The sequence below is a fragment of the Ylistrum balloti genome, unplaced genomic scaffold, assembly GCF_031769215.1.
Source record: "Ylistrum balloti isolate Yb309-2 unplaced genomic scaffold, AGI_CSIRO_Ybal_v1 Utg369668, whole genome shotgun sequence".
Lineage (NCBI taxonomy): Eukaryota > Metazoa > Mollusca > Bivalvia > Pectinida > Pectinidae > Ylistrum > Ylistrum balloti.
The window spans coordinates 3,455,797-3,482,231 of record NW_026781915.1 but is presented as its reverse complement, the minus strand read 5'-3'; the positions used below and the strand labels follow the sequence as shown (position 1 = coordinate 3,482,231).

The window sequence follows — 26,435 nt, the reverse complement described above, 5'->3', positions numbered from 1 at the left end:
AGGGGCCATAAGTAAAAAACCTTCATTAAATGACTTCTTCTCAAGAACTATTGGATGGGTTTTGACCAAACTTGGCACAAAGCATCTCCATGGGAAGCCGCTTCAAGTTTGCGAAGAAAAAGGGTGTGGCCCCAGGAGGGGGAAAAGGGGGGTAAAATTAGGTAAATCTTTTAAAATCATCTTCTCATGAACCAACAGTCAGATTAAATTCATATTTGATATTTAGGGTCCTTATGGCAAGGTCTACAAAGTTTGTGAATGAAAAAAAAATCAGGTCAAAAACGGCCCCACTAGGGGGCGCTCAAAAGGGTCGAAAATTCAACTTTGACCAATTTCAACCAAATTTGGTAGAAAGCATCCCTAAGTGAAGAACATGTGAAATTGTGTTGAAAAAAGTGATTATGTTCCCTTTGGGGCCCATAAGGGGTGTAAAAGTGACCATATGTAAAAACCTTCATTAAATGATTACTTCTCAAGAACCAGTGGATGGATTTTGACCAAACTTGGCACAAAGCATCCCCATGGGAAGCCACTTCAAGTTTGCGAAGAAAAAGGGCGTGGCCCCAGGAGGGGGGAAACTTATTACGGATGTTCTTCACAAGGTCCTGGCAAGTGTTTTAACTTTTTGGGGCAATTCAGAATCCAAGATGGCCACCCTGGCTTCTGTTTGGCTAAGACATTATGGACTTCCTCTCAAGAACCATTGGGTGGGTCATGTTCAAACTTGGTACAGATGTTTTACACTTGGTCCTGCACAAGTGTTGTCACATTTTTGCAACATTTCAAAATCCCCAGATTATTGGCATATATTCCTCAGGTGACCGTTAAGGCCCCTTGGGCCTCTTGTTGAAGTGAAGTCTAGCTGTGGGTAGAGAAACTACAGCATGCAATCCAGTCTAGATCTACACCTGTTTAGATTTTGGTGGTCATCGGACAAGGATGAAGTTTCACCACCTTGGAAACAAAAATTGTGCATACAGGATATCTAACGAAAATAATAATAGTTTAATTTACTATTCACACCCTAGCTGCACACTATCAAATTCTAGACCAGATCCAAATCTGATGGTCATTGCAGGTCCCTTTTTACCACCCTTGAAGGAAAAATTTTGAACAGAAGATATCTCAAATTCTATACCAGATTTGATTTGTTTTAGTCGTTATTGGTTTAGGTATGAGGTCAAAGGTCAACACATTTGACAATTTTCTAATTGAAAAGTTTTTGTACAAGATACTTCATGAACCCCCTAATACTAAGCAGTTATTTATAGATTGATCCCTAAATGTACCGTGATCAGAAGAAAAAGAATGATTTATGGTAGAAATATATCACTTTGTGTTTATTTGCAACAGTACACCAACACTATTCCTTATTGAGTATGTTGAGTCTGGCCAGCATTTGGTGTCATGAATTCATTTCTTTGGCTTTTAATTTTACATTCATTACGGAATGTAGTTAAAAGACTTTAAAGGGTCATAATAGCAAAAACATTCATTTTGTTATTGGTTGTACATGTTTTATGCATTTACATTTCTATGCTATCCCGATATTAACAGTCGATTTCCAATGTTCAACTTCACCACTTGGGAAACCCCTCTCAAAATTAGCAATGCTAATGTTGCATAAAAATTTTGGAAATGAGGCAGGTCAATTTGTAAAAACACACTAAGACATGATGATGGGCAGAATCACTGCGACAGCAGTGACACTGCAAGTAAAATCTCTTTTTTCAGCACTGGTTTTTGTTAAAGGTGTGGCAAATATCATTTGATAACTCTTAGAATTATGAAATAAGTGACGTTAATCGCCAACAATGTAGCACCGAATCAAGTGGGAAGATGTTTTTTTGTTTACAGGCAATGGCGTTTTGTGCAGATTATTATTACATATGAAACAAAAATGAACATATCCAGACTGTTGATTAACAGATAATGATTTCCTTTTGATGGTTATTGATTAAACTCATTATGTGCATATTTTTTATATTATTTTCCATAAGGAGATACATTTAAAAAAAAATCAATTGTTTTATGGTGATGTTTTAAGTTAAATAAAATTTTCATCTTCTAAGAGTAAGTTGTATATTTTAGTACATGCACCAATGAGCCAACATTTAAAAGCACAACACTTATCCAACATAAGTTTGGCAATAATTTTGCTTGGCAATAATCCCAGTGAGGTCAAATCAGATCTATAGAAACCTTCTTCTCAAGTCAGAGTGTGTGTTTGCAACAGAACTTACCAGAGTTGTAATACCTTGTCAGAACTTTATATCAGTGATAGAAATAAAAGATTTGCATATTTAAATCGGGATAAACTGGATATGTTAGATATATTTTACTCCTTAATGTTTTAAATGGTGACTCCTCCAATAAAGCAATTGACAGTTTATTTATCATCTATGATGAAATAAAAATTTTCATTTTGTTTTTCTATCCTTGTTGTGAAAACCATACATAAACCCAGGTAACTTAATGAAAAGTGTCCATTGATTGAAATGGAAAATCCAGGTTCAAGCCCTGGTTTGGGTTTCATTGTGGTAAGCAACATTTTATTTTGACCGATTGATTTTTAACATTTGTCTTCATGAACAGAACCATTCAATCAACTTTTATTAACCATTATGGTCTTGAAAGAAATCTCCATTAGCATAAATTAACATAAAACCTACAAGTCTCTGGGAAATTGTCCGAACAAACACTTTTACTGTTTTTCAGGTAAAGGAGAAAGAGGAAGGCAACTATATACATATCAATAACTTTAAGGGATTTGTGCTACATGTAAATTTCATTTAGAAAGGCCACGTTGTCTTCAGAGGAATTTCCTGGATATAGATTCATGCTAATCAACCAAACATAAATCCATAAGGATCAGAATGAAAAATGATCCCCAGTTGGACAACCTCAAGGGGTAGTTATGTATGAGGTTTCAAAAAAATCGGCCATAGATGATTGGAGGAGTTAACCAAAGATGTAGGTTGCTTTCCAATGAGTAGTTGAAGAGACTGAGCCTGCAAATAAAATGCCATACACAGATCATTCGGCATAAATGGTTTGATGGGCCCAGAAGAACCAGCCCAAAACTAGTGTTCACAATTTCTGCAAAAAAGCAGGGTTGTTGCACACGCATATTCCTGGATATTGTATATTCAGTACAAATTAAGATGAAAGATATATCATAATTGCTTTGATGTCTTATATTTGACATTTACAACATTTGGTATTACAGAGATCATTTATCAGGAATAATTCTGTGCCATCTGAATAGTTTCAGTTGGGATAAACGAAAGCAGCCTTGTATACAGTTTTATACACCGGTCAGAATTTCTAGCACACCTGCTCTGAAGGAAGAATTGTCTTTTGCCATAGTCCGTCATTTGAATTTTTTCCCAAAAATCTCATCATGAAAGACTGAGGGAAATTTGACAAAAATATAGTCAGAAGCATTCTTGGAGAAAGAGGAACAATTTTTGGGTCGCATCTTGAAGAGAGGGGAAGTTTATGTTGTCACCCCTTTTTGAGAAAAAAGGTCTGGGCTTTTTATTTTTTGTGTTTTGTTGTTTTTTGTATATTTTGTTACTTTTTGTGTCAACTCTTAATTTTTTCATAACAGTGTTGAAAGTCTGGACTTCCAGTTCAAGTATCAATATAATTGGATGTAGATTCCAATGGGAAAAAACGCACTGGAATGTTAGTTTTAGGATTAGCGATAACACTGCGAAGCAAGCTAAGTCTACATTTGACAGTACTCTTGTTTAATATAGATCAACATGGGGCCTCAGAGGTAGGACCAAATATGGAAAAAAACTTCATTCTTTGAAATTCATCCATAAAATGAAGAGAACTAATTTTTTTTTTTATAAACAAAGGGTCTTTGGGGCAGGGATCAATAGGGATCATTCTTCAAATTCCTTCTTCATTAGGAACGTCTAGATACTGCCCAAGATTGGTCTGAAGCTACATTGTGTTAAGGAACAAAATTTTGTATAAAATGTGGGTCCTGGTGTGGGGCTGATGGGGCAAGACACAATACATGAAATAAAACAGACTACAAAATCTTTCTTTCATTGGAATGCATGGATTCTGTTCCAATTTGGTCTGAAGCATGTTAGGGTGGAGGGAAATCAATTTTAGAGGGTTTGCAGAGTGAGTCTTAGCCCCTTTTATGACAGAGGTGGGGCTCATTAGTGGAAATAAACATTCATTAAAATCCTTTCTTCTGTGGGAATGGCAGGATCAGGTCCCATTTTGGTCCGAGGCATCAATGGTTTGACCCACTTATCATGGGTACAGATTTAGACCCAATGGCAGAAATATTTATGATGTATTGTGTACTTGGACGTTTAAAATTCCATTTCCTTTATTTTTAATAAGCAATTTCAGCAAAGTTTGGTGACGATACAGGCCCTATGGGCATGTTAAGACCACCACACCAGATAGATGGCTGTTCATATCGCCCAGTGTCTGTCCCAAGAATTCTTCTATTTCTTGAGGACTAGATGGTCCTCCCTTAGTTTTTATGGATGTAGTGTTTTGTGTTCAGTGGTGCCTTTGATTTCGGGACCAATTTGGACAATCGAATGTTTATCTATGTTGAAGTACTGGAGCGCTTCAGGAAAAACAACAAGACCAACAGTGATGATAGTTTGTTATTTCTCCATGGATCTTTCATATGTAGGTTACCTCTGGTCCTTATGTGTGCTTTTGATTTTTGGACCAAATCAGAAAATTGAACTTCATTCTTGTTTTTAAAAGTACAAGATGGATCACTTCTCAAATTATTATCTGAAAACAAAATGGCCAACATGACCATCTTGAATTTGATTTTGTAAGAACCCTCAAATTACTGATAATTAAGAAGATGACATAAACTTAAACATCCAACTTGAAAAGAACAAATGGTGATTATTTAATGATGGGACTGAAGTACTTAATGAAACAGTTCAAGAAAAGTACCATTAAAATGGCCATTTAGAGAATATGTTAAAAACAACAAATACACAAATTTTATAAAACAAAGTGTTTATTACCACTTCATCCATCATGGATCAAAACACTGCAGAGAACCTGGACTTAAAATACAGTCTTAAATCATAGGTGAAGAAACTGAATAAATCTCAAAAGAAAACATGAAAAATAGAACCTATCATTTGTAACTTCTGATTAGGGTTGAATTTCCAAACCCTAGAAATAGTTGTGTCAGGGACATTACTAGCTACTCAGAAAGACTGTTAAAGCAAGCCCAGGTATCATACACTTACTCAATTATCAGACACCAACAAATACTCTCCTCACTTGTATCTAAACTCTCAACAGTTACACAACATTCAAACACAGTTGCACAATGGTATAAGTTAAAGTCTAGTCCCCATCTTATATTAAAAAGTATTCACTATGAAAGAAGAAATTAACAAAAGTATGTTCCCCACATGATTTATGAATGTGTCCCTTTAAAAATGAGCGCATCGTCCCAATACTGCACTAACAAGTATGAATCACATATGGAAATTGGTGCGTCATCTAGAGTTCATCATGAACCTCCTGGTCCTCCTCCTCTTCTTCATCGGCATCTTCATCTTCTTCATCCTCATCCTCATCATCTTTAGATTTATTTGCTTCTGTAAAGTAAAATATGCTGTCAAGACATTTCCTTCGATACATGTAACAATATTTCTCTGATAAGTACCTGTTCACTTTGATAAGAGCATGTCTTTTTGACATTGAAGATTTGTGTCAAAAACTTAAAGTCATATTTTGTGCTATATAATTTTTTCCCCCAAGCAATAACCGTTTCTTTGGATTTGATCTTTTTTGCTCGAAATGTGACAGAAAAAAGCTTTACATTGATGTATTATATAGAAAGGGTCCTTAAATCAGTAAACATCTCAAAAAATGGAAATGCATTCTCCAAAGACATTTCCTAAAAAATCATTAAGATGAACTAACCTTCCTCCTCCTTGCGAATTCTGTCTTCTTCCTCTTTCTTCTTTCTGTCTTCCTCATCAGCAGCATCTTTCATTTTCTTTTCAGGATCTTTAGTTTGTCCCCATGTATCTTTTCCTACTTTTTCAGCAAAATCCACATCATCCGTGATCAGAATGTTATCGAAAATTGTTCCAGATTTTACCTGAAAAACATTTTATATCAAATAAAATGCTAAATGACAAAAGAGAGATTATCCAACCAACACACTAACTGAAACAGTTTAAGTCAAAACGTGAAGCAACTGTGCTCTATCTGACCAGTCTGTTTACAAGTTTTTTTCTCTAAATAATTAAAATATAAAGTAGATGAAAAAATTCAATTACTGAATCTTAATACATTTCTTTTTGTGAATAAACTTGTTTATTACTAAATGTATACAAACTATCAGAAACTTCAATCATATTGAAAACATACATTTTTTAACAAGTTTTTGTAAAATTACTGTTGTGAGAATAAATTGGTCGGTTCTTGTAGTTAACTAAACTCAATAGGTTGATTTCAATTAACGTTATTCTCTGTTAATTCTTACCTGCCATAAATCAAATCCAATAACACCAATATCACTATAATGGTAAAGTTTATCATCAGGGCTGTATTCAGGGTTGTCAATTTCTGGATGAATCCACTTTCCTTTGTAGTCTGGGTTATCAATCTGCTTTGGTTTCCATTCTCCCTGAAAAGATTAATATACAACATTGGTACAGGGTTTAAACCAGGTATTTGGCAAAAGAAAATCACATTTCAAAAAGAACAAGCTAAGCTTGGTGAAACCATGATCATCAATTGGGGATTGTCATTAAATTCATGAATCTAAAGTCATCAGCAGAAGGCTTGATCACATGGCATGTCTTGTGATTTTAAACTACCCCCATGTTGTTAAGCAGCTTATATCGGAAACCTACCTTGTATTCTGGGTTGTCAATCATTGGTGGCTCCCATTCTCCGTCCATATCATCATCCCAGTCATCAGGTTTCTTGGCATCAGGGTCTGGAATATGCTCAGCCTTATCCCAGTCATCAGGCTTGGAGTCTTCTGGATCATCAATCTTCTCACGCTCATCCCAATCATCTGGTTTCTTTGCTTCAGGATCCTAATGAAATATCAAAATGGTGTCCCCGAGTCAAAGTCATCCATAACATTAACTTGCCTGTATAACAATCTAATGTTGACTAATAGCACTGCTTAGGATTTCTAATATACATACTTTCAGTGTACAAAACTCAACTCATTTATACCCATTTAAATTCTGGAGTTCACAGATTTTTATGTAGTCAAAAAGTTGCAAGGCAAGAAAGAAGAAAATCTTCAATTACTCGGAGGCTAGCATATTACCAACCTTTCAACCATGCTCATAAAAATTACCTTGATTTTCTTAGCTGGAAGGAAGTCCCAGTCCTCTTCAAGAGTACCACTCTCGACCTTCTCATTGTCAATCTTCACCTCATAGGTGTTGTCTGGTTTGACAACCAGGGTATAGAGATGGGTGAAAACATCATCCTAGAATACAATGGAGATTGTTTTCTCTTAATTGTTCCTGTTCACATTTTCAAAAGTCAAATCACATTATTTTTGAAAACCAGACAAACTTAACAGTCCATATGTCCATTGAAATCTAAGTTAATATAGCACAACTTTTCAAGCAATCGGTGATCAAGGAGTTCATTTGATTACCATATATATTGAGTGTTTCTGAAGCAATACAAGACACTGTAGTTGCCCTTACGCATACAGGTAGAATATTCACTTTAACAAAGTTTACTTGCAAACTTTTTGAAATTTTCACTGGGGGAGATTTATGTGCTCAAAAATAGAACATTTGCATGTACATGTATCAAATTCATTATCTGTAAGCATCATTATTGATTATCTGACTTATCTCCCTTGGTACAAAACCAAAGGGTAGACTGTTGCATTACCTTGCATCGGATGTCCTTCTTTGTTAGCAGATTCTTTCCTTTGTAATTGAAGATGACATGAACTTTCTTGGTTCCAGGGCCACATATATCGGGTCCTAAGAATAAAGAATATTTCAACTGTTTAAATGGACCAAAAAAATCAGCAATGAGTGCAACCTAAGATCTTCTGATAAAAATGTAGTAAATGCTAACATGCCATCAAAATAAATAATTTGCCAGAACCATTTTTTACAAACCATTTCTAAATAGTTTTTATTTTACAATATACAAATAGAGAATATCTACTATAGGTCTTTTTTTGAAAATTGTTAAAGATTATGCGAGTTTGCAGAAAGCTTTATTTCAATGCATGTAGTAACAATATTCTGTGCTGTGTTGTAAAATGCATTTAAAGACATAGTAATAATGACAATCTCAGTTCATTGAAATACAAATGCTGAATCCTATTTTTTTTTCTCTTGTTTGCCTTTTAAACTGAGACTTGTTCAAAATCAACGGAAAGGAAAAAACAGATCGAATATTGATTTTAATTAGATCTATAAATTGCAGTCATTTTATGAAGAATCTGTATCAGAATAAAATATACATACCAAACATGATTGCGTATGGGGAATCTCCATGCATATTTGTCTGGTCAAGTTCAGAAGGGAAAAGTTTAGCATAGCCTCCTCCACAATCAATGTTCTGTTCATGTTTGACTGTAAACTGCACAACCAGAGTCTTTCCTTCATTGTCAAAAGGCTTGTCAAATTTTGCAGACGTTGCATAGAAACGTGCATCTTGAGAAGTTTTGATACCTGTTGTGTATAACAAATAACAAAGGCTGAAAATGCAATGTCCAATTTCAGGCAATTTGTGCAAACTAAAGTATGAAATATACATATTTTTTATTTTCACATTTTTTTCTGCTCCTATCATCACATTGTACATGTTATTTGCATTTAGTAACAGTTTTCATACAAGACTGTTTTACATTCACATAAATCAAATGATACAATGTCGAACATAATTACACACCTTTGTCCTTTTCAGCATCTCCATAAAATGATCCTGCACTTAGGACAAACTTGCCAAGGTCACTCTTGTGTTTGGAATCTACCCATCGATCTGCCCAGTCAGCTGTAATAATAAAGTCATGGTTACAATAATCCTTGAAGTAATATGATGCATACCAACTAATGATTTCAAACAGGTAACATGCTGATGCCATTATTAATTATATCCCTGGTAGCTATTGACACAACAACCACAAATCTGCCTCTGGGCATCTGACATCAATCAGATGTCAAAAGGATTTCAGAAAATGTTTTATTCTGTTGAAAGTTACGACATGTCATTTAGTTCCTTGGGCTGATTTGCCATAATATAATGCTTTTGGAACTGGTTATTGTAACTTGTGGTTTATGTCTGCTTATTTGAAAATGTCAGTTGCCAAAATGGAAAGACAATTAAAGATCTTCACATATCTAGTTATATGTATGTTAATGGCAAAATAGACATGGTTCTTGGAACAAGTAGTCTGCCCCCACCTTCTGCCTCCTCTCAAGCACATTCATATGAAAAAACTATATATTGGTGTGGTGTTGAATGGCGACAGGAACTCTATACATGTACCAAATATGCTCTTTACAACTTTTGTTGCGACTTTTCTGCAATTTATTTATTTGTTGCATTAATGAACCAGTAGTAAATTACACTCCCAAGTCATGACCAAAGAAAACTTTACTCGCAAAACAAAAAATTCCACGATTAGATTTTGATAGAAACACGTTCCTGTATAATTCAAGTCAGATCTTATAACTTTGATATGCAGATACATATACTTTCTGTTCAAGTCCTCTGTCTTTAAACGGCTAGCATTTCCAATACTAATGAACAACTATAACAGCGACGATGCCAGCTCCACCAGACATGAAGTGGGAGGGGCACTTTGAAGTTCTCATAGTCCTCGAGGTAACTTTTACGGTAACAACGCCGATACAAAATTGCAATACATAGCAAATCTTAGAAACTCTCAGGAATGTAACGGATATAAAGCCTAAATAGTATATGCTTTGACATTTCTGTTAAGTGATAAACATTAATGGTATTGACATTTGACAAGATCTTGCGCACATGGTCGATTTGTTACGAAAAAAAATATAAATTAAAAAGGTTATCATCAAGAAATAACTTCTTACCATCTGTGAATTCTTCTCTGAACACTGTAGTTGGCTCGGAGAAAACAACTCCGGCCAACGCCAGCAGACACAAACACGTTTTCATCCTTTCAAGATCTTCTCACAACTGTCCAGCTTGTTATAATGAAAATGCCGGCTATACACGTGACAAGCCAGATGGAAGGCTTCGATTGGCTAACTTTCAGCCAATAAAATCTCACCACGCTCTTCGACGGGGCACTGACAGGTGCCCGAATATCATTCGGTCGACAATACTCGGGTGTGTTCGTCACTTCTGTGTATAAACATATACGACCTCCCCATAAACATAGAATATATAAGTTTTGCTTAGCATTTATCGAGGGACGTATAACAGAGTAATATATGGCCTTGTCTCTTTTTAAGTAACAAGTGATACATTCGATATAGTCAGGTAACTAACTTCACTAACTAAGTGCCACCAAAACACTGACCTACACTTCAAAAGTATCTACATATTATAAAATATTGAATTGAAATGTCGTTATTCAATCTGAAACTCATAAAAAAATAATAAATTTCGATGACTATTTCTAATTCAAATAATAGACGTCTGGAGCTGGCCATTACCATAACCGTACACTGAAAACTTGAAACCTAATACGTTCATTAAACAATTTTAAGCATAAACACCGTATATTAATACACTCAGATATGTAAATTAAAACTGTTATTATTACCTTTACAATGAGTGTAATGTATAATTCTAGGGGAGGGTTATGTAGCACGAAATATGATGAACAAATACTTCCCTTTGCGCGAGCAGGGAGCAATTTGTAACTGACAGAGTAATTCTTGCGGCCATCTTCAAAAAGTACTTATATTGTTGTTTGGTGTCGGTAGGAAAGGGCTTTACATAAGTCGTTTTTGGAGTTTCAAGAAAATATGTTTAAATTTAAATGAAATTTCTGTGTTCTCTTTTGTTACTTGATAAATCAAATACTTACGAATATATAGTGCACGAGGATACAGAGAGGACATTTTCTTTTAAGCGAGAAAAAAAATCACTATTACATGCTAAGCACTGTTTATTTTCAGGGATGATGTATGTTTACAATATATGAGATAGTGAGCCCCTTGCCACGCGAGTCCACGTCTACAGGTTGTCAGTGTACGTGGCAGTACTGACAGCTTCGTAAACACCTGAACGGTGATAATAGGTGTAACGATTACATTTTAAAAACTCCATTTGCAATAATGGTTTATCGCTACCGTCGATCTTGATTAAGACACAGGTGCTTAATAACTGGAGTGGTAAACGTGTACAGAAACGAGTCAAAGGTCTTTCACCTATTGAAGTTGTATAATTAAGAATTTCATTTTAAGAATATTATTGCTTGAATTACCAGCAAAGACGTTTAAAAATTTTCTGAACTAGAAACTCGTTACAACGCATCTACTATAAAAACCATCAAAATGCACCAGTAGAGGCTTGGGAGTACCTTACACAATGTCACCACTAAGTAATGTACTGTGATAGTTTTATGTTAACTTGTCAATGAAAATAATTTCTTTATTGTTCAATTAGTGAAATCCTTTCCACTATTTAAAGAGTGTGACAAATAAACTAATTATTTACTACTAATTAATTAAATACAATCTGCAATTCGGTAAAAATAAAGGCAAAAGATTAATTACTATGCAATACTAATTACTTCAAATACAGTATACATGGTGAAAATTGGCACGCGTAACACTGACCTCTGCTGAAACATACAGAATTATATATTCAATCATGTTATATAAGTACATCGGTGCCTTCTATAACTAATAACTGAAAATAATATACTTTATTTCCTTCCTCAAGTGGACACAATGACAAAAGGGTCTAACGTACCATGTATTTGGTATGCCTCTTGCATATTTAGATTTTCACATACATACCATTAACAGACAAACTGACCATCTTTTTTTTATCATTTATTTCTTATTTGGAACATTTTCTACAGGCAGGTAATGAATGAATGAATGTCTTTGATATAATATCATGTTTGCATCGTACACTTCTCGTTAAAATGATTGTACATGTAATTATCAACGTCGACATAGTATATACATTGTACTCTTCTTCAATAGTGCTTTCATGATTGGTCATTATTGTTGTTATTTACTGTAAGTGAATCGGTGAGTATATATCCACACCAATGGTTACAAATGTCAGTCGTAAACTGTACATCTGCCTTTTAAATTGCATTATGTGTGTGTGTGTGCGCGCGCGCGCGAAATGTATAGCGTGGCAAGCTTATAGATAAATAAACGAAGAAAAAATAACCGAGACATTAAAATAAAGTTCAGTGATTGTTGATATTCACATACTGTGAACTGTTTTGATTATAGCCGCTATACGGAAATGCTTAAATTTGATTATTTATTTCCTTATTTACATATGAAATCCTTTATTCCACAGATATCAAAGGTGCTTTGATCAGAAAGCAATGTAACAACGTATGTAAATAGCAATCCGTCCTAATGACTCATCGATACACGTACATTGATGCCGTGCTTACCTGTACAGCGATGGGACTGAGAAAATTTGTCAAAGTTATATCAATGTGTTGGAAACTTACTATACTTGATAGTCAGAGGAATATATTTGGAGATATTTTCGTAATATTGCTTTTCATTGAAGTTGTCAAAATAATCGTTTTGTTACAAATTTGGTAAGGCTATGAAGGGGATTCATGTGCAAGATTTAACTAAAATGGACACAACTAATTTTCATATGAAAAAAAAACTGAAAAAAAACATATATATATCTGTAATGAAGAAATGTTAACTTTATTCATTAACATTTTGGAATGGTTTCCTATAAAACGATATATCAATATTTTTCTGAAATGTCGCTTATAATCTATCGTCAAAATCGTTCATCTAAAGCGAGAAATCTGCGCATGCGCAACGCAGTATGGCCTCCATAGCTGCACGTTATGCGCATTCAATTGACAATATTAGCATAGAAACGGATGGCCAATTCATATTTTTCATTAATTTTCATTACAGAGAGTGGACTGCTAATTGCTTTTCTTCAACTTAATTGTGTCTAAAACTGTTTTAATAGCAGTTTTATAAATTCATACTCTTTATTAATACAATATGTAAGTGACATCAGCTGACATTGCCTTATATGTAATCAGTCTAACTGCAGCCATATTTTGTTTGATCTTCATGGCATAAGTACATCAAATCATTTTAATACACTATCTAGTCTTGACGACTTGGGTAATTCTAGTACAAACACAAGTACTGGTGTTCTCCATCACAAACCACTCCATTCATCCTCCCCTGTTCGTATGAAAAAGAGAGAGATAAAAAATAACAAAATAGACCACTAAGAATTTTTTAAATATAAATTTCCAATCAATTCAAAATAGACAACATCATCTCTGCAATATCCTAGATAGCCCCATGCCAGACATTGTCATTGGCACAGACTTGGCTCAACCCAAATATAAAAACTCAGAAATATTTCCTTTGAGTTACAAATGCCTCGAAACGATCGTAAAAAGTGTGATAACAGCAAAGATGGCGGAGGTGTTCTCATTGCAATAAAGAAAGAACTTATTAGTGATGAGGTACACAATCTTATACCTACCAGCTCATGTGAAATGGTACGGGCTAAAGGTAAGATAGTCGGGAGTAAAACTCTTTACGTCAGCTCTTTTTACCATCCTAAGACCTCTGACGAAGATAGCACGAAATCATTCATTGGTTCGGTAAACGAGGCCTGTAAATTGAGAAATGCAGCCCTTATAATAGGTGGAGACTTCAATCTTCCAGGCTGGGACTGGAAGTACAAAGTTCTTAAACCCAAACTGACTTGCCAAACGTAAAATCCACTATGACTTTTCAAATTTATTGGACGACACTCGTCTAACTCAAGTCGTCGAAGAACCGACCCGAAATGATATACCATAGATATGGTCATAACAAATTCTCTTAATCAAGTGTCCCGTACTGAAATCATCCCTGGCATGTCTGACCATAACATCGTCTTTGTTGAATTTACTCTCACACCCAAAAAACTTGTTCAAAACCAAGAAAAATCCCATTATACAAAAATGATAATTGGAATTCTATCAAATTACACTTGAGGATGTTTATAACTATAGGTTAACAAATAATGAATGGGATGCAAATTCAATGTGGTAATATTTTAAAAGTGAACTTATGAAAACTGTCCAGCAACATAATCCACAGAAAACCATCAAGTCCAAAACTAACCTACCATGTCAAACACTATCAAACAGCGCAATTCTGCTAGACCATTGGGATCGGCACACCAATCTGATGTGCAGAAAATAAAAACATTCGTCCGTTAATTTGCATGGATGTGTCATAAAAAACACCTGGATATGTATTGATAAAGAAGCACTATCATGTGCGGGGGTGTGTAATGTGCTGATTGTAATACAAGTTCAAAATTCCATACTGGATGATAGATAGCCGAAGATGCATTTTTCGTATAAAAATGCGCGCCTTCCGTTTAATACCTAGAATTACAGGCAAAGTTGTAAAATACCGGCAGAATTAGGATGAGTTACATTCTAAATCCGAAACGTCATTTTATAATGACAAGAACAAATTAAAAACTTCAGATATGGGGGATGTTTTACTCACTATTTACCACCAAAACGGACAATTGTCGGCATATCAATTATGTATGTGCAAACCAAATTACTCTGGATGCATACCAATTGTGTATTAAAATGAATACAAAAAATGAGAGGAATAGAAGAGATAGATTGTTTTGTTACCATTGTTTTCAATTTTTAATCAGAACATCAACGGGACGTAAACATGTTTGAAGGGAGCTAACTCCAATATGTCACTATCTCCCTTGAATTATCACGTGATCAAAACATAAAGCCGCACCAAGATGGCGAAGTTGAAAGAACTTTCGTTCCTCTTTTTATGTTTCTTATGCATAAGCTTTTCGTCAGGTGGCATGCTGGACGGAGTTTTAGACGACATCACTACTTGTGTGGACGTTTGTTCAAATACGTATTCTCCTCATACATACGAAAAGGTACTACAAGGGTAATCATATGGGAAGTGAATTGTGCATAAAATTGCACGATTGACGGATTGTTCATTAATGTAGTTCTGCGTTTGACACTAATACCAGAAGGTCAAGTGATCACCTATTCACTTAATGTATTCGTATTTGTATGTGTTGACGCTGCGACAACGATTTGTGTATATATAAATGTCGACATTGCACCATGGCCTATGTGTTCCACGTCAGTGATTTAGTAAATCTCACCATTGTTTTGTTGATAAGACACTAGATTATTCATATACCTAAGTAATTAGGAAGAATCTGGGCTATGAAGCAAATGTAACACATTGAACTCCAATTTTCATAAAATTTCCCCATCAACTTCTTGAAGTATTTAAATCCTCTGATAACTAAACAAAACTAAATGCATTTATTTTTCAGCAAAAATATTATTAATAATGATATTTTTGTTGTGAAATAACTTGATCAGTTTTACATGTTAGCTTGAAGGGGGTTACCGGGTCCTTGAGAAAGTCCATCAGTGTTTTTGGGACTCCGATATCTGAATTCTAGACTTATACTCTTCCTGTGGGACTCACTCATATTTTGGAAACTATTCTCTCTGTCATCAGTCCAGTAAAATACTGTCTAGACGGACAGGCAAATGACACATTAAAACTTTGCAATAATATGCAACTGTGACTTTGAATCATTTACCTATATACTACCTGTAATTTCATTTCAGAGTTACCTTGTGGAAAGCTGCAGAAGAGGATGCAGATTTTTCTCCATAATGGAGCTTATATATGACCATGAGTGTAGTTTCAATCTTACACAGAAAGGCTGTATATCATGTAAGTTTATCCAGATCAAATATTTTAGGATGATATTGGTAAGAGAAATCTGGGTTTGAATTTTCAGTGTAAAAAAAATAGAATATGTATATTCTTCAGCAGTGCATAGGTTCACCTTTGTCAGTTTCATTTAATTGGTAAGAAAACCCCCCAAAACATTCAGTTGTCCCAAGTACTTTCCGACCTTGTCATCACTGTTTCTTGAGAATTATTAAATTTTTTTTTTCAAATTTCATCAGTAACTTCCCTTTAGTCTCAAGTTTTGCCATTTTGATTTTGGAAGTGATCAGAAAAACAAATTGGCTGACAGGTGGCCATCTTGGATGTTGACAATTAAAGTTTGTTATTAATATTTCTTGAGAAGAACTAGATGGAGCTTTCTTAATTGGTATATGTCAGTTTCACTTGGTGCCTTGTTGTACCTTTTTGATTTTGGAACTGATAAAAAAAAGAAAGAAATGGCAGATAGGCAGCTGTCATAGATTTTCATTTTGAAAGCTTGTTATTGTTATTGCTTCAGAAAAACTTTATGAATCATTCTAAAATTTCCTATGTATGTTTCCCTTGTCCCTTTTTGCCTATTTTGATTTTTGAACAGATAAAAGAATCAAAACAGTTGATTGGCAGCCATCATAGATTGTCACATTGAAAGTTTGTAGTCAATATTTCTAGAAAAAATTGACAGTGGTCTGCATTTTTCTCAAATTTTAAACAAAGATTACCTTTACTTCTAAATTGCGCCTTTTTGATTTATAATAATTGAAATTGTTGGAGAAGCAACCATCTTGGATTTGACACTGTAAGATTATTTTTGTTAAAGTTTCTTAGAGGAACTTTCAAATTTCAAATAATTAAAAGCAAATGCAGAGGAAAGAAGGGAAATGTGTAAACTTTTAAAGAACAAAAGACCAAACATTGGTGGGCACAAAGATCTCTCTGGGATCTATTGTACATACAAACATGTTATTGTCTAAATGTGGAGTTAGAGATGTTTGACAATAAGTTTTTATTTTGGTAGATAATACATCCACCCAGTTTTATGGTGACACTCTTTTCTGTATTTAGCATGTGAGGAGGCCTACAACAAGACAGAAGAATATGATGCATGCTCACTGGGCTGTAAGAGCCAGATACCCCAGGCCAAAAAACAACAGGAAATGGTAAGACTTTCCTGTTTCCAGTTAACAACACTGTAATTAGTGATGGGAAACAGTTAAATCCATAATCAATTATATCTTAAAATCAGATAGGCTTTTCCATATATTTAATTGATTTTATAATCAGCTGACTGTATGTTCAATATTTATAGAAAATGTTTTTATTCTCTGTGGCAGTAACATTTTCTTTCTTTCTTTTTTTTTGTTAAGTTTAAAATACCTAGAATTATTGGAAATTGACCTCTTTATTATGCATAATATTAATTTTGATTTTGCTAAAACACATGTAGATATTTAGGTACCAATGATTGAGTATGAAAAATTATAATCGATCATCCCATCAGATTAATTGATTATATAATCAATTATATCTGATTGTTGTCACATCATTAACTGTAATACTTTTGGTTTACTGGTATTCTTAACCTTTTGAAATTCGACTTATCTAAGTCATGGCATGAAGTGTCCACTTATGCACATTGCATTATTCAAAAGACTAAATCTTATGTTTTTTCATCCTCATTTCAGGCTCAGATAGACGACCCCAACATCCATGTGTTGTACCCTCTTATGTATGTACACAGTCTCTACAGTAATATGATAGACAAAGTTTACAATGGTATGTCCATAAGCTGGTCATTCTACATGCAGTCAGATAATGGAAAGGTGATAGTGGTGCGTTCAGAGCCACAGCTCTACACAGACCTGGAGGGAGACGAGCTGGACGATGGTCAGTACCATTTGTATCAGCTGTTTTCACTAGAATGAGAGACTAGTTGAACATATTTTAAAGACGTACTGCTGGGCAGTGAGCTGACAGTCTTAAGCAAATAATATTGGATAGATAACATTTCAGCAGATGATAACTTAATGACAAGCAATAACTTGAAATTTTGGTAGATGTTTGTCCCATTTAAATAGTTAATTGTAATTGGTCAAAATTCTTTTCTAGGACCTTTAGCTCTACTATGACAAAATCAAAATGACATTCCTGTTTAGCTTACCTGTGCATTAAGTTTTCCATGGAGATGCTTTAAGTCTTATGGTTCAGTAGTTGGATCAATTTGGTCTGGAGCATTATTGCATGAAGGAGATTTTATGTAGATCTAGAACATTAATGGACAGTGCTGACACCAGCAGACATAACGAGCAAGTCCCAATACAAAGAATAAATAAGTAGCTTGAAAATCCTTACTGACTAATTGAACAACAGATATAATAAGTCACACAATTATTGATTGCTCTTATTAACCTCATCAGTTTCAAATTATCATTGGCTTACATTATCCTTCTAGCATCAACATTAGCAGAGATCAAGGAAGGATATAACAGCAGTTTAAGACTTGTTATAATCTTTTTTAGTCCCAATATACATTTTTATAGGGTTTCCCTTAAAAGTTTTAGGGCGTGTTTTTGAAAGACTTCTTATAATCCACATTTCAAAACCCTTCTATTTATTATATAACAATCTTAAGAGGTCTGGGTGTGTTATTAAGGTTCTTTTTCAAATTTTACACCAAGATTTTAATTTTGCATCAAATAAAATTCATTGATGTTATAAACTGTCTTGATCCGTTTCAAGTGTAGAAGTGATGTCACAGCAATTTTGATGCTCTTGTTTAATTTTAACATGTTTTAACTTGATTTTCTGCCATCAGAACTCAGTATCAAGTTTTTGTTTTAAATTTTCACACCTTTTTTAGGAAAGGAGAAATCTTAACTATCAAATATATATCATTGCGACACATGCTGGATATTACAATCTGTAATAATGGTCTGTAATTCTAATATTTTGTGACTGCTTCACAGTGATAACGTAAATCCTCAGAATCATATTTGTTTTCAGTTGCTATTGTGTATACTAAGGAAAACATAGACATCCTTTATGCTGTCAGCATTGAGACTAAAATCTTCCTGAAGTCAACTTCAGATGGACCACATTTGGTAGACAAATTATGGGAAAGCAGGTTAGGTAGATACTTTGTTGGTAAGTGTGTAATGCATCTTACATTTTTTTTGCAGAGTACAACACAGCTAACTACCTTGAGACCAACATGCAGCCCTTGGATAGGTCAGCCACACCAATGCTGAGGAGCTCACAGATGCATCCCCTGCGTAGTGATCCTGAGTTAGACTTGCGTGATCCTGAAGCCCAGCGGTCAGGTGACTGGTTAACATGTGTGTCACGTAAAACTGGCCTTCCTCGCCTCTTCCTTAGCTTACTACTTCTATCTTGTGCGGTCATGATGATTTGGTTGTGTTTAGCTGCCACGGTCACCGCACCTGATCAGAGGGTCAAAACTGAAAGTCAGGTGAGTAAAGCTATTAAAGCATTGTTGAAATATGTGACCATTTATAAATAGTTTTTGTTGCTTTAGCTTCATATTTTTGTTATTGGTATGATCAATAAGCAATACTGGTACATGTTCTGACACTCCTCTTCTGTCTTACATTCTTTTCATCTTGTCTCTATTTGTCATGGCTAATTCCCTAATTTTCATGTCTTTTCAATATGTTTCTTAATTCCCTTTTTGTTTCACTTTATACATTCCTTATAGAATGGGAATGAGATGTCTTACCAACGCTAGTACCACTTCGATAAAAAATACACATAAGAATATCACTTTAGACACAGATGTATAATCCTTTGTCTCTATCCTCAGTGCCAAAGGATCATAAAATTTGTTCCCTCTTGTAAACTTTTGTTTTATAATGTTTTCTTCCCCTGAAATAGTGCAGCACTTCTATTTGGTTGTTAGAATAAATGCCATGGCGCAGCATTGGCCATCCGTCTGTCATCTGGCATCAACTTTTTCCTGTAAACAGCTTCTTCTCAATAACTTATGGACCAAATGTTTTGATATTTGGCTGGTATGTTACTAGGATGAAGATCAACAAAGTTTTTGAAAAGAAATACTTCGCCCTATATTCAAGGTCAAGGGCCAGATTTGTTAAAACATTTAAACGACTTCTTCACATGGACTAAAATGCCAAGAGGCATGATATTTGGCTACTAATTTTCTAGGATGAAGCCAGACTGGTGACTGTTTTATTATTGGACCCTGTACACACAGGGAACTCGAAAGTATCAATGACATTGGATGTGTAGTTTAAAATTAAGCCATTTCAAACTCCAATTTACAGAGATGTTGTCCTTTTTCTTTGATATGCATCCCTTAATTTACAAATTATGATTATACGATATGCAATATCTGTTCAGAAATAGTTCATGGTATTAATTTAAGAATCTTCAATCGATTTTTCTGTTTTGGTTTTGTTGTGGAGTTAAATGTCACAATACAATACTCAAATCACTCATCACAAATTTTATTTCCTGTACAAATTGATTCATGCAACATATCTGATGATCTTTAATTAGTACAAATGAAGTTCAACAGTAACTATTGTGTTTGTTTATTTACATAATGAATATCCACTTTTTAAGTTTGTCAAATGTACTTTTTAAAAAAATAAATATATAAACCAGGTGAGCACTGCAGGCCAATTGGGTGTCCTGTTCATTTCAGTGCAACACAAAATGTTTCTGATAAACGAAGTCATTTTGAATACTCTAACAATGCTCCTGAAGAATTAAAAAAGGGACTTGTTGTTTACCATGTAGTTTAATAAAGTACATCTATGACCTCTGACCTGTTGTTTACCATATAGTTTAATTAAGTACATCTATGACCTCTGACCTGTTATATGTGATTTTTCTGTTTCTACAGAAATTAAGTATCAATGGAGATCTGGAATATTTGAAAGAGCTGGAGGCTATGGGTATCAAGCTGAGTTTTCCACAGGACCAGGAGGCAGGGCCTCTCCCCATCAAATTACAGGTGAATCGTGTTTAATTACTGTCACACGAACTGCCTCAGATGTTCATCAGACACTACACAAACAAGCACTGCTAGCATCAGTGTCAACCTGTAAATATTTAGGATGCTTAGAACATTTGATAATTGACTAAATTGTCTTTCATATTTGTGTAGGATCATTATGAATTTTCTTTATGTCAGGTGGAAGGTGGATATAACTCATCATTGCTTATTTTGTCAGTATTTTGTGGGAATAACTTGCAATAATCAGCCTGGGTTTTGTTTCTTATGTTAATAGAAAAATTATTAAGATGCTTTCCAACATACTTTACTCTTCTATTATACTCTAATTTTAAGTTCTGATGTAAAAAAGAGAAACTAAATGGTAAAGATGCTTCGAGGGGTTGAGTACAGTCTGGGAAGACTCTGAAGACAAGTCCTGTGATTTTATGGTGATGCTTGGATAGTCGCAGTTATAACTACCTTGGATAAAATACTAAGAAGGATATTGATCTTCTTTCATTGTCACAGGTGTAAATTACAGCAAACAGTATCTCAAAAGGTTAAGAATTAAAGCTTAATGCTTTACTATCTTATTAAGATAATGTGTATGATATAAACCTGAAAAGCTCTTTGAAGGGTTAATGGACCTTTACATATGCTTTAAGGCATTGTGTTGAGCTTAGAGTTCAGCTCTGAGGTCTGGCCAAGTCTGTTTTGTTTGGTCAGGTTCTATGTATTGAGATATACATGGAATAATCTTGTACACAGTTTTACCAGAATCAAATGTCAGTAATGATGAAATTCAGGTGTGTTAAGATGAGTAGCTGTCAGGTATCACCATGCTGTCTGTTTAGATTTGTCATTAGAAAAATGTCCAGAATCAGAATTTTTTCTCCTCATAGCAAAGCCTATCATTTTGTTGTCCTTTTTTCCTCAAGATGCTTTTAAGTGTAATTCATTTTCAAAACAATACCTAATTTTTTTTCTATATATCTATATATATATACACACACCAGGTAAAAAAACTGTTATTCATCAACTAGAAATTTTCAGAGATTAAGTGAGATGAAAATGTCTTATTCCACATGTTATTTATTTATGAGATGCATACTCATTGATAGTACATGGGTAACTCTGACAGAGGCTGAATCTATGGATTTTGTTTCCTTATCCTTTAATCTCGTGTAATTAAAATATTTCTGTGTGTAACTGTATGTATCTTTGTAGAAATATATTCTTTACCTTGTTTAAAGTTGTTGATTGTTTGAACTGAGTGCTGATTTATGAAAGAATAGATGTGAATTTGTGAATAATACATTTTTAATATGCATCTTGATAATATGAATGACTTTTTTATGTTCTAATCAATATTCGGGATATTTTCTTGTAGAAAAGATATTATGTTGCTTCTTTATGTCTAGCCTGTTTTGATGTCGAGTTATGTAGTTCACGGAGAATTTGTATATATATACTGATGGTTTATATTGTCTTGTAATTTATGGATTAATGACTTTGTAAGGTCTGATTAAAGCTACAATATTTCAAACTTATTAACTAACCCAAGAGATCCAACACAATATCATGAACATTTCCCTTTTTTTCCTATCTTGTGCCTTACACATTGCTGGCCAGATATATGGTAGTCAGAAGGAGATGAAAAAAAAAATCGTAACAGAGATATTGGAATAACTTGAACATTTAATATTTCAATTCTTGTTATAAGGTAGGAAGTCTTGATGAGATACCTTTATCCGTGCAGGTGAGTGGTATTATCTGTAAGACGGACAATATTTTCAGGACCATTTTCATACGAAAAAGCTGTGCTGTGTTTTCAGGCAGAATCGTTAGACTCAAAAGAGTACTTGATTGTGAATATCTCATTGACACTGAAGGCTTGACAAACAAGAAGTCATCTTCTCCAGTTACCAATCTGACATAATGTAAACTGGCGTTCAAAAAAGTTTGGGAAATATTGGCATGTTCTTTTGATGTCAGATGGTTTGATGTTACATTTGACAATAAGATGACACCATTTTTAATTGATCACTCTGTATGGTAGTGTACCATTTTATGCTGTCATTCGATACAAATAGTTTGGAAAACTGTTTTCATATACTTGAAATATACATGAAAAAAATTTGATGGAAAACCAACTTGTTCAACCTTCACTTCGTTTGCATACCAACAGGAAAATTGACAAATTTCAATGCAGTGAATAGAAAGAACCGCTTTGATAAGTCAAAACTACAAAGTTATCATCACTGTAAAAATGATATTATTACGAGATGAAATAGTATTTCTTTTACCATCACTGCAGTGATGATTTATCGAGTTAATAAATTGCTATATATCACTGGCAAAAATGTAATAAATTTAATCTGAGTGATCGTTGTGTCTGAGGGTCCCTGATAATGAGGACAACTGTTAGTAAACCACCACAGACCATGTTTGCTTTGAAATCTCTGGTGTTCCTTTTTGAGGACACAAGTTGCAGTGGCTGTTTGATCCTGCTTCAGGTATCTACAATGTTTCCCTTTCTATAGTCACTGTTACCCCAAGGCTGGCCACAATATTAATATTTGTGGTCTCATTGCTGCTGTACTAATTGATGAGAAGTCATATTTGATGCTCCAGTAAATACTACAAAAAGGAGTTCAGGAAACCGTGATGAGGTTCTGCAAGAAAGTGAATGTGTATATTTATCTAGCATGGTAAGTATATGTAGGTATCTAACCAGCATGATTACAACATGTCATTGTGTCTGTGAAGTTATATATATATACACCTAGCAATGTGATTACACCTCATCTTTTGTCTTGTCTGTATATATGTACATCTAGCCAGCATGATTACACCCGATCATTTGTTGCGCCCGTATGTGTTAACATACAATGCACTATTTTGTGTTTTGGGAGAAAACACTCACAAGTTCAACCATGTGTGGTAAAAAACGGGATAAACTAATTGTGTTATGTATGTGTAGATGGTCAGGTGTTGAATATACAATTGCAAAATTAATGTACAAAACTTTGTTTTTGCTTACTGGCTGGATGTTTCGTGGCTTTTGGAAGTTGTTATTGTTTTGGAACTTTTGTGGAGGTTCTCTGTAAATTAAACATTGACAGAGGTAGGACTATATAACATCATTAATACATAAGTACTTCAATCTAGATACAAAAGAAAACATAGAAACACACCATATGTATTTAAATGTTTGGTGATTCAAAGCAAATTTAGTCATTTGAATGTTTTCAGACCCTCACTTTTTTGTGGCCTGGGTAGTAGGCACTATATGTAATGAACTGTTATGACAAAGAGATATAAATACCTAGTATAAACTGTTTGAAATGAAGGGGCTCCTCCTCCAAACAGGTTGAGAAATTTATAGGAGTTGTTTTACAATAGATAGACCAAGTGTTGTGTTAAATTTGCATTTATAGGTGATTTTGAATAACACTAGAGTTTTGATTAAATCTACATTTTTTGTTACTAATTGAAAGACTACTTTCTCAAAAGAAAAGAAATCCCAACATTTTATTTAATATATGATAGAAGAAATCATATGGAAATAATTTAAGAGAAATCCTTCAGTATCATCTACAAAGCACAACTGTGAAACATGGAATATTTGGCAATTAATTTATTTATTAATGAATGCTCTGATCTGGGGCACTCTATCTTTTGGAATTTCAACTTTTTTACACCATTTGTTAAGATACTAGATGTAAGTGTTGTCTTCATAAATGACAGCTTCATTTTGCAGAGTTTGTTTTAGTAGTTGAAAATAAGTAAAATATTTTCATTTTTTTTTAAAATTGGAACATCTAGAGTGTTCCTGAAGTGACTTTGGGTATAGTGGATTGTGGTAGATCTGTGAATCTGAATGTTTATTGAATAGAAAAAAAACAGGTGAAACTCTTGAATATTCATTGAAACCAGTTTTAAGGAAAAAGACATTTGAAACAATGAACATTAATGATTGACGAAAAAAATGTGAGACACCATGTATATTCATTGAGGAAAATTCTGCGCCAAAAGAATTGGTTCCAGGAATTGTGGGATATCCTGATCATATTTGATACTTGTACTTGTTATGTCGCTTCAGCTGTTATCACTAGTGCTCATTTCTATTTAATAGCTTGGTGTTTTTATGGTAACATTTCTAATTCGTCATTAGGGATGTTTAAAATGACAACTGTTACTATCAGTAAGTGACAAATAGATAGGGTTCTAATTATGTAATTATCAATATGTTATATGTTAAAACCAGTGACTGGAGTCACAAAATTACTTGTAACACACTTTTAATTATTTTTTTTTCAAGTAAATGCAGGGCATTGCTTCTGTAGAGGAACATTCCTTCGGATGAGTTAAGAGTCCTAAACATAATCCTATTGGATTAGTACTTCATTATGTATTGAGGTTAAGTTCTTGTAGCTGGTTTTATCATTTAAATCATGTTTTGGTATATCTTTTTGGTGTATATGTATTGCCTTTTCAACAAAACTTATTATGGATAATCATTTGAATAAAGAGGGTTAATACAATTTATCAGCTGTTTTGTGTTTTATTCTTGATTTTCTTTGGATTAAACAAGTAAGCCCAACATGGTTGGCTATATAATTTAAATGATTTCTAGGGTTTTCTCCAATCATCAGAGGTAAATTAGAGCTAGTTACTCAATTTAAAATGATCTAGGAACATACACAAATTTTATCATTTGATATTACACAATTGTACATGTTTATTCCCTCTCTCTCTAGAAATGTAACTGAGAAGATATTATCAAAAATATGTAATAATGTGACTATGGTACTGTTAAGTATTCTTTTATGACATTAAAACCATTGAGCAGGAGCTCTCACAAATACTAATAGCTAATCAGGTGGTGTGATGTTAATAGTGTGAATCAATATGTTCAAGGGTTCTTGTGATATCTTGTACATAAGGAGCCTGTTTGTTAATGTGGACCAATCGGTACTTTTAACATATGGGGCATAAATCAGGACAGACCTTCAAATATTGATACAGGCCTAAATGTGGTTAGTCAAAGCTAGTCAAAACATCAAATAACCCTGTTCCAACTTGTCAAACCGAGAAACTGGAATGGCCAGACTTTTCAAGGGTGATCTTTACCCTTTAACCTATACAAATGACCACCAAAATCCACCTTGGTGGGAATTTGAACCCAATTTGTTTAAGGATTCATGAGGTGTACAGAGTTATTGTGGATGCATGGACAGACAGACAAATTGATTACTGTAAACCCCCCCCCACCTCTCTAAGTGGAAGGGTGTAATTATGAAGTTAACTTGACTGAAACAAAATGAGAAGTTGCCCGATTACAAGTCATGGTCATCAGGTCAAACTTTAGATATTTACTGGTACCCAGAAAAAATATTTTGTGAGGATATTGGGAAGCAAAGCCAACCCGATTTTAATGAGAATTCTCTTGACTAAGGGTCAAATTAACGAGGTCCAATTTTAACATTTCACTGATGGAT

At 34.1% G+C, this 26,435-nt stretch overlaps 2 protein-coding genes across 2 annotated transcripts; one reads left to right on the top strand and one right to left on the bottom strand.

Moving 5' to 3' along the window:
* Positions 1-5,005: 5,005 nt before the first annotated feature.
* LOC132560397 (calreticulin-like) lies at positions 5,006-10,190 on the bottom strand. The gene is made up of 9 exons (XM_060225067.1): positions 10,083-10,190; positions 8,920-9,021; positions 8,493-8,699; positions 7,903-7,997; positions 7,349-7,483; positions 6,888-7,076; positions 6,515-6,658; positions 5,947-6,127; positions 5,006-5,618 (listed from the first exon to the last, which is right to left on the bottom strand). The coding sequence occupies exons 1-9, from the start codon at positions 10,165-10,167 to the stop codon at positions 5,521-5,523; spliced, it is 1,236 nt and encodes a 411-aa protein (XP_060081050.1). The 5' UTR covers positions 10,168-10,190; the 3' UTR covers positions 5,006-5,520.
* Positions 10,191-14,975: 4,785 nt separating this feature from the next.
* Positions 14,976-25,482, top strand: LOC132560420 (transmembrane protein 59-like). The gene is made up of 6 exons (XM_060225087.1): positions 14,976-15,126; positions 15,845-15,953; positions 17,019-17,113; positions 17,639-17,840; positions 19,133-19,422; positions 20,839-25,482. Exons 1-6 carry the CDS (start codon positions 14,977-14,979, stop codon positions 20,962-20,964), a joined length of 972 nt encoding a protein of 323 aa, XP_060081070.1. The 5' UTR covers position 14,976; the 3' UTR covers positions 20,965-25,482.
* The last annotated feature ends 953 nt before the right edge of the window (positions 25,483-26,435 follow it).